Source organism: Astatotilapia calliptera, chromosome 1, assembly GCF_900246225.1.
Source record: "Astatotilapia calliptera chromosome 1, fAstCal1.2, whole genome shotgun sequence".
NCBI classification, from domain to species: Eukaryota; Metazoa; Chordata; class Actinopteri; order Cichliformes; family Cichlidae; genus Astatotilapia; species Astatotilapia calliptera.
Window position 1 is genome coordinate 6322490 of NC_039302.1, and position 17821 is coordinate 6340310.

Below are 17821 nucleotides of genomic sequence, written 5' to 3' on the forward strand. Positions count from 1 at the left end.
GCAATAATAATTAATGTGCAATAATAACAGTGTGCAATACACTTCTTCTTCTTTTTTTATTACTAAGTTAATATACTGTGTTGTGTTGTTTGTGTTGCGTTGTGATGTGTCATATCGTGTCGTGTTGTTATATGTAGTGCCGACGTAGGACAGTTTTCCAGTTTCATTGTACTACTGTACTATGTATGACTGTGCAATGACAATAAAGACTTATCTTATCTTATCTATCTTACAGCCTGCCGTTGTGCCTGTCCTTTGATCCCAATCTCTCAGAGCAGCTTTGCTGTTGTACTGCCAACAAAGCCCCTGCACCCCACCTCCACTGGACGCACCTTGATCTTCCAGCCTCTGTCCTCTGCCTCAGCTGCCAAGTTGGCATACCGCTGGTTCTTACGCTCAAATGCCTCCTCAATTGCTTCCTCCCATGTTACCGTCAGCTCAACGACTGAGTTTTGAGGAGTTAGACCAAAGGACGAGGTCTGGTCGCAGAGTAGTTGTTACGATCTCTGTGGGAAAAATTAGCCTCTGATCCAAGTCCACTTGCAATCCCTGGCAACCTTCAGCGGGCCCAGGTCCAGAGTTGAGGGGCTCATCCTCGGCTTGTCTCCAGAGTTTTAAAAGGGAGAAGTAAGAATTCCACTGTATTTGAATTAAATAGGATTATTTTACTATAAATGTTCATGTGAAAATGTGCCAAAGACAAAGAAGTAGAATTAGAACATAAACTGAACGAAACATGAAGTGAATTATATCCATAAATGGGACGCGAAAGTGAATTCTGTTTTTCTCTTACTTTTTGTGCTAAGTTTGGTTTACTGAACTCGGGGATAAAGACGAGATGACATGGACACTTTTCTGCATGCCACAATATGTTGGTTAGAATTTGTGCCTGAGATGTTGCGTTGTTCTGCATTAAGCTGCACAGGTGACAAACAGGTGCTTTTTGTATTGAATCAGTGTAACAGTGCGCTATTTCCCACATGTTGTGTGTGTGTAAAAGTGTGAAAGTTCTGCATCAAAAATAGAGCTCACATTTCAGTGTGAATAAGAAGCTGTGACATTAAACTCAGCCTTCATTTTGAGACTAGCTAACACACCTTACATAACACACCTTTAAGTTTAACTACATCCTGCACAGCTGGATACCATGATTACAAAGTGTGTCTGTGCACACTCCCTGTTACAGTTTTTCCTACATATCTCAGCGTTTAACAGCCTGTGTTTGCATACAGACTGTATCAGTGATGCTGTAATGGTTCTGTACTTGACCTGCAGGCTTTATAACTGGAGTTTTGCATGGCAACTTTAGGGATGACGGCAGTTTTGTTATCTTCTGCAAATTAGAAATGTGTTGTTAAACATGAAAAGGACAGAGGCCTTTCACTGTGTGCTGCTGTGCAGGAACAGTGTTCCTGCTGTTTGTGTCATGGTTACAGACTCATGGCAAAGTTTAAATGTGATTCTGTTTTTTAAAACAAGGAAGGCTGCTTTGTAGTAACTCCGACGATGTTTAAGGTGTGTTCAGGTTGTCTTTCCAAGAAGTAGCTTGGCTTGCTGAAGAAAACTCATGGACAGGAACATGGCATGTAAACAGACCAGCTCCAAGTTTCACTTTGCTGAGGCTTCATCAGACAGGCTGGAGTCACAGCTACAGATTCCCCAACTGAAACCATGAATCAGTCATTGCATTTTATTTTGATTCTGTGAAACTACACCCATGCAGTTTGGGCTGCATGTAGTCGAGAAGCAGACACCTTCACAAAGGACACAAGAGGAAGTCTTTTTGTTATTTTAAATGATCAGATATAAATAAGCTGTGCTGTGAATTTCAAAGTGAGGAAACAAAATAAAAGATTGAGGGTTTCTCTGAAGAATATTCTCAATGTCGCTCTCCAGCTGAGCCCTTCTGTTGCAGCTGCTGTTGCTTACATGGTTGAGGAGGTGACCTACAGACCAGTCATTATGTTAGTTTGGGACTTTGGTGAATTTGTGTGGCCAGTTTAGATCACAACAGAATTAATTACAGTGAGTATAAATTTGATAAGTTAACACGCACATATATAGATGTATAGCACTGTGTCATATATCATTATTTTTCGGAAAAACCGATAAATATGACATTTAAAACCAAAGTTAAAGCATTAACAAGAGCAGAAGCCCGTTTACAGTTTAAGCGAGTGCAGTGTGGCGTACACTGACTGAGACGGAATTAAAAACGTGCCAAACACAGATCAGAGGACAGGTACTGTTTTTCTCAGGATTTGAATGCTCAAGTTAACTACACTTCCCGGGGAACCTGAACGCAACAGTCTTGTTTTGAAATGTGACGTCAGTGCTACAGGTAAAAAGGCACACCTGTACCGCCACACGGACAAACACGGAGCTAAAATATGCGGAAGTGAAGCGCTACGAGCTGGTTTAGAAAGAGTTTCCATCAAAGTTCCTGCGGCAGTGATGGAGAGACACTGCTGAGCTGCTGGGTGGAGAAGTGTCGAGAGACGGAACCCACATCTGCTCTGAAGCACCTTTCAGCATGTTCTTCAAGAAGGTCGAGGTAAATGGAGCGCCTGTGTTTTCATCCTCTGACAGAGATGGGGCGTCTCTGGCTTTTTACTGGAAACTGACCTGGATAGAAATGCAGCTGAATGAAATCATGTCCACGAAGAAAATACTGCTTTATTATTGATTTGTAGAAACGTTTTTAGCTACTCTCAGATTATTCCAACAGTCTGAAATCCTGTCCTGTTGTCGTGAGGCTTGATTCTCAGTTTAGTGTGAAGAATGCCAGGCGAGTCTGTACTGACTTGACATGTAGTACCGAATAAAAACACGGTGTTTGTATTTGAGAAGCAGGATGTTCAAAGGTTGCACCTAAAGAAAGTAACCCAATAGCTGGTAAATCAGTTTCAGGTTAGGATGGGCACTGGGTCACACCCATGCTAAAGGTTGCCACTGACAGATAGTAACTGTGTGAATGCTGTGAGCCACTTAACACTGATACGAGCTTCACAAGCAGCAGAAACAAAGGAGCTCCGGGCAGGTCTGGGCCTGCATGCAGCCACAGGCCGGAGAGGACAGAGTCTGACACTCTGCTCATGTTTCTAAACTTTACAAATGTACGGATGTTTATTAGAAATGTGTCACTGACATCCTGCTTCCACTCATAGCAAACGGTGACTATAATAAACGTGTGTTGGATGATTTAGTGAAACTAAATTTACATCAGTAATGATGTCAGCTGGACTCTGCACTCTGACTTGATTAAGGAAAATGAAACTGGTTGTAATTGTCAGGTCAATGACAAGCAGGCTATCGGTCCAGACCAACCTGCTGTGAATGCTCTCCCTCTACAATAAATACACACTGGTCTTAGTACTCTTTGTTTTTTAACTAAGTACATGAAAGATATTAGAAAAGGAAAGGGCGTTAATAATAAACCATTTCAACATTAAATGTGGAACTTCATTTGGAGCTCTTAAAGACTTTGTGAAGCACGTCGTACCTTTAGGTGTATATTTGGTAATGCCAGCTACAAACTGTAGAAGCTGAGCAGAAACAGGTTGGTGTTGAATGTTGAATCCAATTGTGATTAAAATGGTTTGTGTGTGTTAACATGAAGAAGGTGCAGTTGGCAGCAGATGATCCGTCTCAGACATGGACAGGTGCAGAGTTGCATGTTTTACAGATGAACAATGACATATATTTCCAAAATTGTGGAAATGAAAAACATTCATATGTCAGAATCACAGTGTTTTAGCTAAAGAAAGAAAATCCTCCAGGCAGGATAACTGGCAGCTGTGCTTGTAAGCATTGCTTTTCCAGTATTTAGTCATGAGTAAGTGTGTTACAACTCATTACATATGTGGTTATGGCCTCCCTGTTTCATAGTGTGAAGATACATAACACATTACAAAGTTGTTCCAGGTACCGAGCCAGTGACTGCTTCATAGCAGCACTGTTGTAAGAGCTACCAGAAGAGCACCGAGTGACAAACTGTGTTGTACTTTATGAGTTTGACTCTCACTTCAAAATGTATGAATTCTAGTTTCAAAAGTTTGAAAGAGGCCTTTTGCTTTAATTTGTCTCCAATATATTGGAAATGTGTGTAGTATGATGTCATGTGGTGGAGTATATTTCAGTACTGACTGTGTATGTGTGTTTGTGTGCAAGGAAAATATGGAGCTGTGGGGCAGCAAGAAGGATGACGCTGAGCCTTTACTTCGTTCGCTGGTAAGAATCTGCTGTCGCTCTCTAAAACTTCCCTACATTAACAAGATAACAGCAGACAAATGTCGTCTGTAACATGCAGACATAAAATATACAAAGCTGTGTGACATCAGACGTGGAAACATTCAGGTTTATCTCCTGCTTATGTTCAGGATAAAACTCTGAAACGGTTTGTGTCTCTCGTCTCGTTTGCATGCTCTATCTCGGTGCAATGTTCCCATTTCTCTCCCTCTCTGTTTGTGTGTGTGTGTATACATATATATTTGTATACATGTATATATTTTTGTCTTTGAACAGCCCACCCACAGAACATTTGACTATGTGCTGGTCGCCGATAAAGTGGACAATGAGCAAAAGACTTTGAGACAGGAAGCCTTCATAGCACAGCTGAAAAAGAAAAACATACACATCACTGTGAGTTTCTCCAAAAATCTCTGATGTAACAAAGCACGAACAGCTGAATGAATAAGTGATGATAATGTGTGCGCATGCATGTGTATATGTGTGTGTTTCAGAGGATTACCCATGACAACAAAGACTTTTTTGGCATACGTGCTCCCAGTGAGATGTTTGAAGTCTACCAGTACCTGCTGAAAGTTTCTGACTCTTGCAACTGTTGTGGAGATGAGAAAGGAGCCGTCACCCAGGCAACCAGGTGACAAACTCTTCCTGCAGGAGGAGATGTTGGTGCTTTCTTCTCTCTCTCTTGCGCTCGCTCGCTCTCTTGCTCGCTCTCTCTCTCTTGCGCTCTCTCACTGTCTCTCTCTCTCTCACCCCCCGCCGAGCCCTTTTCCATCAGAGTCCCATCAGGTTGGATGGGGAGCAACGATGCAGAGCCATTTTCAGATCTCTCCAAAGATGTTCAGTTTTTAATTAAATTAATTATACAGTTTTAAACAGTTGTACAGCACTTTGTTTGAAAGCGCTTTATAAATAAAGTTATTATTATTATTATTACCAAATCACAACAATAGTTGCCTCATGGTTCCTAATATTGTGAGATAAACATACAATAACACAATCAGATTTACCTTACTGTACCTGACTGAACATTGTTCAGGGTCCATGAACTGGAGGCAGACAGACAACCATGGAGAGAAGACCGACACAAAGATGAGACTAAGAACACTGCAAGGAAAGACAAAGATGTACTGTTAAACCATCAATAACTAACTAAGATGAAATACACAAATGATAAAATAAGAAAGCGATACCAGGGGTCAGGATAATAAGAAAACTCAAACGCAGAGAAATACAAAACACTGTTAACCAATTCAATTCAATTTTATTTATATAGCACCAAATCACAACAAAAGTTGCCTCAAGGCGCTTCATAGATACAGAGAAAAACCCAACAATCATATGACCCCCTATGAGCAGCACTTTGGCGACAGTGGGAAGGAAAAACTCCCTTTTAACAGGAAGAAACCTCCAGCAGAACCAGGCTCAGGGAGGGGCGGGGCCATCTGCTGCGACCGGTTGGGGTGAGAACCAATAAATAACATAATCCTTCTCAAACCCAAAAGAACTCTGGATTAACCCAGCCACCTAGCAGGCGTTTGCATTTGATCATTATGGGGTGTTGTGTGTAGGATTGTGAGGTGGAATAAGGCTGCGATGGCAAAATGTGAAACAAGTGGCATGCAAATACTTTCTGAATGCACACTAGTGTGAGAGCTCTTTGTGGACTGTTACACAATGCAAGAATGAAACCGTTTAATAAAACTCCTCGTGGAAGGTCTTCTTTCATTTGTGCTAATCTGAGGGTCAGGTTTCACATCGAAATGCAGCAATGCCTGAGTGTGAGTCTGGCCTGCAGCCCGTGTGTTTCCCCTGCGACTTCTTCCCCTCTGTCCTGGCTGTTCTTCACTACACAACTGTCAAATAAAGACAAAAAGGCCCAAAAATAAATCCTAAAAACGCCACGCATCCACACTGTGTTCATTTGAGCCTTTTATCTTTTCTCCAGGATCCGAATTGTTCATTTCATCCTTCATCACACGTACATCAACACAGGAGGTGAGAGAATCTGTAAATCTTTAGCTAACGTGGAAGTACTGTATGTATGTTAATGTGCAACTTTTTTTCATGTAAACATGTTTTGTTGTGTCAGAAAACCTGGAAGAGCTGTTAATGAAGGATGTGTTTGAAACGATGTTCTGTCTTCATGAAGTGAGTAAGACTAACCTGCTGCTCTTTACTCGCCATGTTCTCGGTCAACGTGCAAAGCAACTCAAACTACAGCCTCACTAGCAAATCAGATTCAGTTCTGAAGCACAGTAAAGAAACAAAGTACGAAACAAGCACTGAATACTGGCTAAGAATTTGAGCATTAATAGCACTGTAGATTTTATTAAATGACTAATTGTGTAATAGAAATACAAGTATTGTCTTCGTGTTTATGGCTCTTCAAAGTGTGTTTCGTCTTGATAAATGCCAAACATACTTGATTCTGTGAGCACGAAACTCCATCAGTTCATAAAAATACAAAACAGATGAAAGATCCTTATTAAATATTTACATATGTACAGAAAGTCTGAGAACAATTTAGTATTTGAAACTGTGAGAAAAGACATTAGCTTTCAATCTGTGCTTTGAATTGGCCATAAAATCTTCTTTGTATTACATATTACAGAAATCCTGATGCTTCCTTGTCCCCCCTCCCCTCCCTGTGCCTTTCAGAGAAAGCAGCAGAAAGAGCTGAGGAAAAAATGGGCTCGATGGACAGCTCTGTTTAGCAGACAGCCGGTCAATGACATCAAGTCGGTCTATCCCTGTAACTGTTTTTGATGGTTTCTCTCTCTGTCTAACAGCGTCATGATCCCAAAAGTTGATTCTGTGCATCTGGACGTCGCGTTTCAGTGGGAGAAACATCTCGTCACTCGGCCAAGTCACGTCCATCATTAATGTGCAGTCGTCTTTGATCAGTGACAATCTGCACATTAATGATGAAGAGACTTAACAGCCCGTTGTTCATTCAGTGATGCTAGTTTCAGCCATTGTACAAATGTACTATTGATAAGGGACAGCCTACTCTAACCAGCAATTAAGAAAGTTAAATTCAAATTGTATTTGTCACATACACAGTACAACATGTAGTGAACATGTAGTGAGATGCTTGTGTCCGAGCTGCGGGCAGGCTGCAGACGTGGTGCGCCATTCCAGGGCTCAGTTTTAGCACGGGGGGACCAGCCAGGACCCTCACTGGATACAGGGTGGGACTGGAACTTGCAACTCTCACTCCAAAGGAGTGCACTACACTACACTATCCAGTTGCACTGAATGTGCACTCTAGTGTGAGACAGGCCGGTTGGTTTTGTAGTTAGTGAGCCGTGTGCTTGGTGGCTGGTTGCTCCTGCTTTGCAGTGTAGTGACCATGCCTGGTTTTCTTGTTCTCCCTCTTTTAAAGGTAATGGCGGCTTGGTCGTCTCTTTTAGTTTAATTAGTAATAGAAACATTAGTTTAAAATAAAAACCCCTTTTGAGCATGGAGATTTGTTTCTTTGCTATTTACCAAGTTTACTGCTTTGTCTCCTTTTTTCAACCCGACACTTGTTACTGTTGCACATCTGCTGGACCTTTTAGCAGAACGTGACAACTTCTCTTGGCTTCATAAAGCAATGATAGATTTTACGCTGGATTTCTTCAGAGAAGGAAAACTGTCATGTTTTCAGAAAGGGAACCTTTGACCTGGTTCATTATTTTAAAGGGTAAATGGTAAAGTGCAGGGTTATAGTGTACCAACATGTGTTTGTTTGCTTTCTCCTTGCAGGTCGTACTTCGGGGAGAAGGTGGCTCTGTACTACCTCTGGCTTGCCTGGTACACTAAACTGCTGGTACCAGCTGCTATTCTGGGTGTTATAGTGTTTCTCTATGGCCTCGCCTTTTTCAACACCAACCCTCTTATGTAATAACATCATGTGCTATATTGTTTCTATACAAAACGATGAATCTCAGACAATCTTAAAGATAAAAATTTAAAATACATGGCTGAGCCATACCAGTATTATAAGGCCTAATATTGTATCATGTATAATACTTTTGGTCCCCAGTAAGGAAGTGTGCGAGTCCAACATCACGATGTGTCCTCGCTGTGAAAAGAGGTGTGGGACATGGCAACTGTCAGACAGCTGCACCTATGCTAAGGTGACCTTAATTCTTCTGTTAATCTTGTTCTCATGTGTTGTCTCAGGTGTATGCATAAACAGTTCAAATCATTTAACATTCAAAAATACACCTACCAGCTGTAAAGTCCCCTCCCAACAGTATTTCTTCTTCTTGGCTGCAAAAACCCTTTAAAGCCCCCCCCCCTCCCCCTCCAATGATACAGAGCTAAGTGAAGAGCTAACAGTCCTGCTCTTGATGTGATTGTTATTATTTTGCTCTTCATCACACACGTGTTGTGTCTGCACAGGTCACACATTTGTTTGACAATGAGGGCACTGTGGCTTTTGCAATGTTCATGGCAATCTGGGGTGAGTGTTTGAGCATCTGTGATGTGTAATTAAATTGGATCTGATGTCTGATTCTTTTGTACTTCTGGGTGAATTAAAATGTGTCATTTTAGCCACTCTGTTCTTGGAGCTGTGGAAGAGACACAGAGCTAAACATGTTTCTAAATGGAAGGTCTATGACTGGTGTGAAGAGGAGGTAAGACCTTTAGCTGTGTCTGCGTACAATAAAATGTTACATGCTGTCGTTTGGGGTCTGCTCTCATATAATGACTGACTTGGCTTAACCACGAACATTCATTCACTGATCTCAAAATGCACACATGAAGAGTTCAAGACTTTCATGTGTGCATAAAGAACTCTGATCAGCTGATAATCATCACCCGTCTGCAGTGATAAGACATTTAATTTGTCACATAAAGTTATTTCTGTCATCTTCAACCTTTACTGCTCTTGTTAAAACCCTTATATTAACACAAATTTCTACTTTATATATGTTTAATGTGTGAATATCTGTGTGTGCGCATCTCATCAGGAGGAACTGATCATGGAACTAGTGAATGATCCAAACTGCAAAGCTAAACAGTTCAGACACTCCTATCTACGGAGTACCCTGGTCCTCATCCTGGTCACACTCATGGTAAGAGACCTGGACCATGCATCACACATCTAAACCTCTAAATATGTAAAACTGAACACGTGCTGTGGATGGAGTTTGGGATGGGGCCTGTGTGCAGCATTCCTTGGTGTGATTTTTCTCAGAAACTCTAGGACACATCGCTGACTAAAACCAGCTCACAACCACTTTAAAGTCCTGAAACAAGAACTGTAATGCTATATAACTCTCAGGTGCAGAATCTGGATTGATCTTGAAGAACATGAACCTGATTTATGGAAAATAAAAATCAGACTTTTAAAATAAAAAAAAACCCAAATGAAATTGTGGCCCACTGAATAAAAGTATGTGTTGATGTGATTGTTTTGCAGTTGATGCTGATTATCGGCCTCGCTCATGCTCTGGTGGTATTTCGAGTTGTCGCTGCGCCCTTGATGTCTGAGAGTAAATGGGAGTTTTTGAAAGACAACGCCAACCTTGTATCTGTTTTTCTTGGAGCTGTGCTGCACTACATCACCATTCAGATCATGACCCGCGTATGTATACCTGGATCTTCATCACTCAGTGTTGGCAGAATGAACAGGAAGAGCATGTTCCGTTTAACCAGCTTAAAATACTATCCAGGGGACCAGGGGACCCCTTTGATTGGTCATTGTTGCACACTGCAACATCTCCCAGCATGTTAAGTTTAAAAGCCAACCTGCACACCCTGCTTAAACAGAGCCAAAAACATGCTGTTTGAACAAGTTTCTTCTGTAAATCTTGCCGTGGGCTGCAGCCAGCTGAAGCTGGGGAGCACACAGTGGTCTCCCTTTGTGTTTGCTGTCTACTATAGCAGCACTCTAGTCTGGGCTGCTGTGGCTCAGGCTGCTGTGGGCTGCCTCATTTCCAAATGGCCTTTGGCCAGACACTGACACTGTCAGAGTGTGATATTTAGAAAGCACTTAAAATCATAGGAAATGCATTGTATATATTTGTACGTACATTTTCAAAATATAAAGTGCTTTGAGTGTTGACTTAGAGCACAAGTGAACAGTCGGCCTCAGCCTCTGCATCTTTTGCCCTGTAATGAGTCTGGGGACCAACTGATGGTGAACCTCTAAAACAGAGAGGCTGTCGTTCTCAAAAGCATGCACAGAAAACCAAAGGATAGTGTATTTGAAACTTGTTTGGCCAAACTTGCTATCAAAACTGCTCCACATTGTCTGGCAACAGACATACAGGAGATTTGCTCTCCTTATTGTCTGTGTAGGTTTGGAAAGAAAGTTGCGTCTTTAAGTCGCGTTCTTTCCCTCCTGATTTTTACCCTTACCATTACCCATGAAGTCGCATTTCAGTTGGATTTTGAAATCTCCCGACTATTACGTGGGCGTTTGGACTGGGCCAATGAGGTCTGATGGTCTCTGCTGTCTTGACACTTCATCCTTGACTTCTTTTGTTTTCCTGCAGTCCTGGCAGCCAGTAAAAGTGAGTAAAATAATTTTGTTGTGCCAGAGCGTCTCACAGCTATCGGAGCATTCAACCTGCCCCTGAAACTGATCTGACAGGTCAATATACAAGATGTGATCAAAACACCTGATGTAATTTGTCCATCAATGCTTTCGTTGTCTGGACCAAAACCCTCACCCTCTGGGTCAAGCTGATTCAGTTCAAGGGTCATCACTAGTCATCTGTTTGTCACTGTATAATCATACCTACATATTACTTTCTTTTCGACCAAACCAACATAATCCTCGTCCAGCATGCCAGTGCCAGCCTTTAAAAGCACTGCTCTATCCATATTCAGTCGAGGAGATCCAAAGAGTCAGAGCAGCATGCCCTCAGGGGGATTAAAGCAAAAGCAGACTAATTTAAAACAGGTATGGGGTTTTTGCCTTTTATAGAACTCAACTGATAATGCTCTTTAGACAAAAAACCTTTACATGTAGTCTTCAAGCTGAAAGACGCAGAGGACAGTTTGACTGGAATCTCCTGAAAAGTGCTGCTGTATGGATCCAACCAACGTGATGCGTATAATTAACTTCTGTGTCTTTAACTCCACCTGCAGGTCAACAGATGGGTCTCCCTGAAGTTGTGTGATATTGGTGAGAAGCAATTTATTTCACTGCAAACAATAACGATACTAATATATTCACAGTTGAGCCAGACTATTTTGACCAATCAGAAAAAGGGGGAAACACAGATCATGTGATTCTGCTCCTGACGGCCTTCTGGCACATGAGCTGGAGAAGCAAAACGTGTCAGTAAAGCTGATGTTTACTGACAGGAAAGGGAAAGCTTTGGGTGCTCTTAAAGAGTGGTGCTGATCTAAGTGGGGACTGATCATTGGGCTGGCTGATGGTGTAGGCGGAGGTTTTGTTGTGATCAGCTGAAGCTCCGAAGCATAAACTGAAAGCTTTAAAGCACCTGTTGTCTTGGTGCCAGCAACCACAGCACAGCCTGTGGCAATGATAAGCAGGCCATTATATTTTAGCTCATTCATGTGTAATAAACTAATTTTGACATGTTTTCCTGAGAAAACGAAATATAAGACATTTTGTTTGTCTGTGCATGTGTTTGTATTCAGAGAAGCTGAACTCACTTGCTGCTACCGAGAGGAGCTTCACAGTCAAGATGTTCACCTTCCAGTTCTTCACCCTCTTCTCCTCTCTCTTTTATGTGGCCTTTTTTCTGGGCAGGTACTCTGTATTATTATTATTATTTATTTTAAACATTAAGATGACAGACAAACTAGAGCTTAAATGATTGGCTGACTAATGATCTTGGGTTTTGACAGCAAACCAAGTTAGATTTTTACTTTTTGTTATTTATGTTTTAGTCATGTATAGAAATATCCAACCTGTCATTGTTCAGACTCCTCAAATGCATTTGTAAAATATATATAAAAAAAAATTAAATATATAAAAAATGAACATCTTGGAAAGTCGGAAGGTAAAATAAAATTCTCTAATGCAAACGGTCAGCTAGAAAATGGTCAGCGGATGAACTCTTATTGGAAGATCTTCCTCACAGAGTGACACAGAACATAGTGTAGAGTACGTTACTGTACACTTACCATGCTGTCATTACTCTGATATGATACTGAGAGCATTATAACAGATGTTCCCCCAGCTGACTGCTTATGTGACGTTGTTTCGTCACAGGATAAATGGCCATCCAGGAAACTATGTGCGTCTCGCTGGGCATCGACTGGAAGAGGTATGGAGATAATCAAACATCCATATATATGTTTGAGTGCTAACACTCATCACTGTCGTGTGTTCTAGTGTCATCCCAGCGGCTGTCTGACAGACCTCTTTATCCAGATGGCTGTGATCATGCTGCTCAAACAGACTCTCAACAACATCGTTGAGTTCACAGTACCGTAAGTGTGCTGTTTTCATTACAGCTCTCCTTTAAGGAAATGGCTCAGCAGCTACAGGACCTCATCGAAAATGGTGTAATCAATGTGTTGTACTTCTTCATGTGTATGGTTTCCAGCTGGTGCAAAAGACTTGTGAATGAAAAAGCTGCAAAGAAGCTGGAGAGGAAATGCGGTCACTGTTACAGGAAGGCTTGTCGAGAGGAAAATGGATGTATTGAACCATGTGACATTTGCAAACATCGTGAATGGCTGCGTAACTACCACCTGGCCAGCAGTGATGCCTTCAGCCTGTTCAATGAATTTTTGGAAATGGGTGGGTGCTCTTAGTCTCCTGACCACATCTTCAAAAAACAACTGACTGATTACAGGGTCAGTTGTTTCTCACACAAATGGCACCCGAGTGAGAATGCCTGACATGTTTGTGCAAAGGTTAAATGTTGGAGGACAGTCATGAGCAGATGCAGTTTAGAGACAAACTGAATCAGCTGCAGCTTTTGCTCCAGTAGACATCACTGGGCACCAGCATGTCCTTCATATCTTTCCTAAACAGAGGGGATCATCTGATCGCCAGGGTTCTGGCACCAGGGACGTTTTTCAGATCTCTACCGTAACCTCCTAAGACCCGAACTCTTCCACAGCAGCATTTTTAATTTCTCTTTGATATTTGGGCTGATTGGGGCCCGATGAATGTAAAAACAAAGAATTACCAGATTTTTTTTTTTAACCTTATTTTTGTTTTTATGAAAAATGAGAGCCACATAAGAGGACATTCGTTTAAAATTTTGATAGAACAGTAGCAGCATAATGTCCTCGTAGGTGGATATCAGGCCCTTGTAGAGCAAAATTGAGTATTTTGGTCTAAATAACCCAAAAAGTGATGTCCACATATGTGGACGCAGGTCCTAGGAGGTTAAATCATAAAGTGCCCTGAGTTGACTGTTGAACTGGTGAAAATAATTTTTTTTACACCAGGTTTTTATCTTTCATCATGAAACAAATGTGAATGCTTTCTGAAATGACTTCAAATCTATGAAATTCTTATCTCTGTGTTGTCCAGTGATCCAGTTTAGTTTCACCACCATATTCGTGGCAGCATTTCCCCTCGCACCCCTTCTAGCCCTCGTCAACAACATCTTTGAGATCCGTCTGGATGCTATCAAAATGGTCCGCCTGGAGCAACGGCTGGTACCCAAGAAGACTAATGACATCGGTGAGCTGTGTGGGTTTATACCATGACACAGTACAGCACTACAGTGAAGTGCAGACTTTAACGTTTCAAGGATTCAACAGAACTACTGCATTAACCATTAGAGACTTACAGCCAGTTTTATATACAGTCCCAATTTTCAGATTTTCGTTTTTGCTTGTTATAAGTGCAGCTGTGCCTGTAACAAGCTTGTCTGGTTAGAATCCAATAAAGCCACTCTGTCATTTTAAGAGACTGACCAGCAAAATGGCCTCAGTTTCCAAATACTCAGAAACGGATCCATAATTCAAAGTTTCAGTGTTCATGTTTTTTTTTTTATAGCAATAAGATATCAAGAGCTGGATTAAACTCACTGATGTCCATTATAAGTCAGCACAAAACATTCACTGTGGGTTGAAAATGTTATATAATGTGTGTTTAATATGTCTGCAGGTGTGTGGACAAAGCTGTTGGAGGCCATCGGTGTGCTGGCAGTGATCGCTAATGGTCTGGTTATTGGAATCACATCGGACTTTATTCCTCGACTTGTCTATCGTTACCATTATGGCCCGTGCGCTAAGGGAAAGCTCGATTACACAGAGTCAGTCAGATTTCAGCTGGTAGAGAAACGTGTGAAGATGTGAGATGACTGGTTTCTGTGTCGTCTCATGTGTTTCGTGCTCTTGTTGCAGCTGCATGGAGGGCTACATTAATGACACTCTGTCAACAGCGTATATGAATAGTTCAAACTTCGATGCATTCATAAATCCCTGGGAAAGGCATAACTTCAGCATCACAGAGTGCAGGTGAGAATACAATCCAACTTTATTTATATAGCACATTTAAAACCAAAGTGCTTCAAGGTTAAAACATAACAGATATATTATGTTTTAACATAAGCAGAATTACTCTGCTTGGTGTAAATATACGAGTCATTCACAGATGTGATTAACAGGACTGTGTTACATGTGCAGCTACAGAGACTACAGGAATGAAAACGACTACTCGCTGAAGTCTCAGTTCTGGATGGTCTTGGCTGTGCGCTTTGCCTTTATCATCCTCTTTGAGGTTTGTTCATCACACGTGGCTCAGACTGGGTTGTTTTTAACATTGAAATATCCACCTGAATATTTTCTTGTGTTTCTCCAGCATGTTTTAGTGATGTGCAAGTTTATAGCAGCCTGGTTCGTCCCAGATAATCCCACGCAAGTGAAAAATGAACGTCTGCAAGACAAACTGACTCGTCTGAAACACGAGCTACGGTAAGAGTAAAGTTATGTTTTACAACTATACTATCAGAATGCCTCTTAAATATTTCCACATGTTAAAGGGATATCCAAACACTTGAGATGAAGCCAGTTTCCCTGCTAACAATATAAAATGTTCCTTAAAAACACCTTTACTATGGTGTAACTAGTTGAAGGGGAATGTCTCAGTGTACAACCTGAAAAAAGAGACAAAGTTTATTAAACCTAAGTAAAACATGCCACAATAAATATTTTTAAATGTACACAATTTACATACGATCTAGGTTTGAGAGGTAGAATCACAGCTAAATGTGCAAAGTCAAGTCAATTTTATTTATACAGCACCAAATCACAACAAGAGTCACCTCCTTTATATTGTACAGTAGACCCTACAATAATGCATACAAAGAAAAACCCAACAATCATATGACCCCCTATGAGCAGCACTTTGGCGACAGTGGGAAGGAAAAACTCCCTTTTAACAGGAAGAAACCTCCGACAGAACCAGGCTCAGGGAGGGGCGGGGCCATCTGCTGTGATTGGTTGGGGTGAGAGAGGGAAGACAGGATGAAGACATGCTGTGGAAGAGAGACAGAGGTTAATAACAGATATGATTCAATGCAGAGAGGTCTATTAATACATAGTGAGTGAGAAAGGTGACTGAAGAGGAAACACCCAGTGCATGATGGGAATCCCCCGGCAGCCTACGTCTATTCCAGCATAACTAAGGGAGGATTCAGGGTCACTTGATGCAGCCCTAACTATATACTTAGAATTGAAACTTTATTTTTTGCTAATCTTAAAAGTAGCGTAGTAGTAGTAGTCAAGAGAAGACAGCAAACATTTTGAACTGAGATGGAATCAGGAACTGGAAGTGCTGGTTTGAGTATTCCCTGACTTCCAACAGTCAGTGTGAATCCATAGAAGTGTCTTGTACTTTGGCTATTGTGACATATTTCAGCATGTGAGCATGTTACATTCTGTGGACTTTCTTCTGATCTTATTCTATAAATCGTGTTTGTGTGCTTTGTTTTCCAGTGAAAAGAAACTGAGCAAATCAACAGATGTCTGACTTCCCCACTCTGACCTCAGGTCTGTGCCCACTGGCACATGTGGCCTTGGTGAAATATGAAATGGAAAGATGGATATGGCTGCTGCACTACATCCCAGCTGCAGCATTCTTAGATTCATGTATCAGGGTGTTAACAGACTACACATGAGGTCTTGTGATGTTCTGATATTAAAACATATATTTTTGCCATTTAGAGTTATTAATACCTTGGTGTTGCAGGTCTTGGTTGGACACAGTTTAGCTGTTCATCTAGCAAGAGTTCAAAGTTTGTCTTAATTAGCCTTTGAACATTTTAGTCAGATAACTGGCTGTTCCTGCAAACAGGGCTAACTGTGTGTTCATGCATAGATAACAAGTGTCCCACTTCCAGCTTCTATACACACTAATCTGCATATCAGACACTGTGTGCGCTAACATCAAGATTAAATGTGTATATTTATTAAAGCATTAGACAAATACTAGATACATTTTCCATTAAGCAGTCATGAGAAAAGAACTCCTTTTAAATAATGTTTCTTTACAGCCTTTAAAAGATAAGGTCATCCCCTGTGACTGTATGATTGGCTTGATGAATGCATGATGCGTCATGTGATCCTTAAGTGTTTTATCAGGTTTGATTCGAGGTTAAACTGTTGGAGATGAATCCTACAAATGTGACTGGTTAGAAACAGGAATTCATTTTGGTTCTTAAAAATATGCTTTTTACTGGCAGCGTTGCAATGTTTGAATGTTTTACTTTAAAATGTTTTAAAATGTAACTGTTGTTCATAATTCCAGTGTCACAGTATAACATGTATAGTTATTTGGATTGAGCCAGAATCATAAGGGAGCTTAGCTTAAGCACCAGCACTGTGTAAGTAAGTAGTTTTCTCCTTTAGCAGCAATAAACTATTAACACATGCACACTGGCTCATGAATGTTAGTGCTAGACTTCAGGGTTCATCCTCAGTATACACATTCATGATTTCTTTTGGATAAGTCAGCAGCGTCTCTTCAAAGTTCCAATTCCAGCATTTTATTATTGCTACATTATTTTGAATATACACTTGTATCTATATAGGATTATTTCAGATAATTGTTTTCTTAGTACTGTGTGTAGAAACGCATAAACATTATTTTGTCTGCGCGTCATTCATATCCTGAATGTTTGTTTCCAAACCTTCTGTAATGCCGTGCACAGGCAAAATGACAAAACTGTGTCACTGGCCAAATACTTACGGACCTGAGACTTTATTCCATCTCATCTGTGGAACAGGGTGACACATAACCAGTTTCAATGGAAGGTGACATGCAGTAGAAGAAGGACATAGTTGGAAGAAGCCATCATGACATCTTCCTTGTTGATTTCACAGGTTTTCTGTAGTCGCTGCACGATAGTTTACTCTAGTACATAATACTGGTGCTACTTGCTCACGAAAAGTGAAAAAGCAAAGATTACGTATAGGCAATCTAATCCTACAATACTCAATCATAACATGCAAACATGTTATTGTTAGAGCTTTAAAGTGCATTGTTTCTCCATCTTTTAAGGGACATAATGAAACAAAAGTATTGATGTTGTTTTAAATGTAACCGGATACAAATCCTTGGCATTGTATGAAAATGCTTGAAGTCAGGAAGTTCCCTAAATGCCGGGTTTGTTAATCTCAGTCTGTTTTG

The 17821-nt window shown here is 40.9% G+C and overlaps 1 protein-coding gene across 1 annotated transcript; it reads left to right on the forward strand.

The window, feature by feature from the left end:
* Positions 1-2329: 2329 nt before the first annotated feature.
* ano9b (anoctamin 9b) lies at positions 2330-17065 on the forward strand. The gene is made up of 24 exons (XM_026158893.1): positions 2330-2554; positions 4171-4230; positions 4525-4641; positions 4743-4882; positions 6197-6246; positions 6341-6399; positions 6910-6989; positions 7999-8133; positions 8279-8372; positions 8641-8701; positions 8794-8876; positions 9213-9317; positions 9665-9829; positions 11341-11377; positions 11860-11971; positions 12437-12491; positions 12560-12657; positions 12774-12970; positions 13715-13867; positions 14297-14444; positions 14536-14649; positions 14818-14911; positions 14993-15105; positions 16129-17065. Exons 1-24 carry the CDS (start codon positions 2534-2536, stop codon positions 16160-16162), a joined length of 2325 nt encoding a protein of 774 aa, XP_026014678.1. The 5' UTR covers positions 2330-2533; the 3' UTR covers positions 16163-17065.
* Positions 17066-17821: the final 756 nt, after the last annotated feature.

Coding starts and splice junctions, on each gene's coding strand:
- ano9b (XM_026158893.1), top strand. CDS start 2,534: ATGTTCTTCAAGAAGGTCGAG. Junction 4,642..4,742: donor AGAAAAACATACACATCACT/GTGAGTTTCTCC, acceptor TGTGTGTTTCAG/AGGATTACCCATGACAACAA. Junction 14,650..14,817: donor TTCAGCATCACAGAGTGCAG/GTGAGAATACAA, acceptor TTACATGTGCAG/CTACAGAGACTACAGGAATG.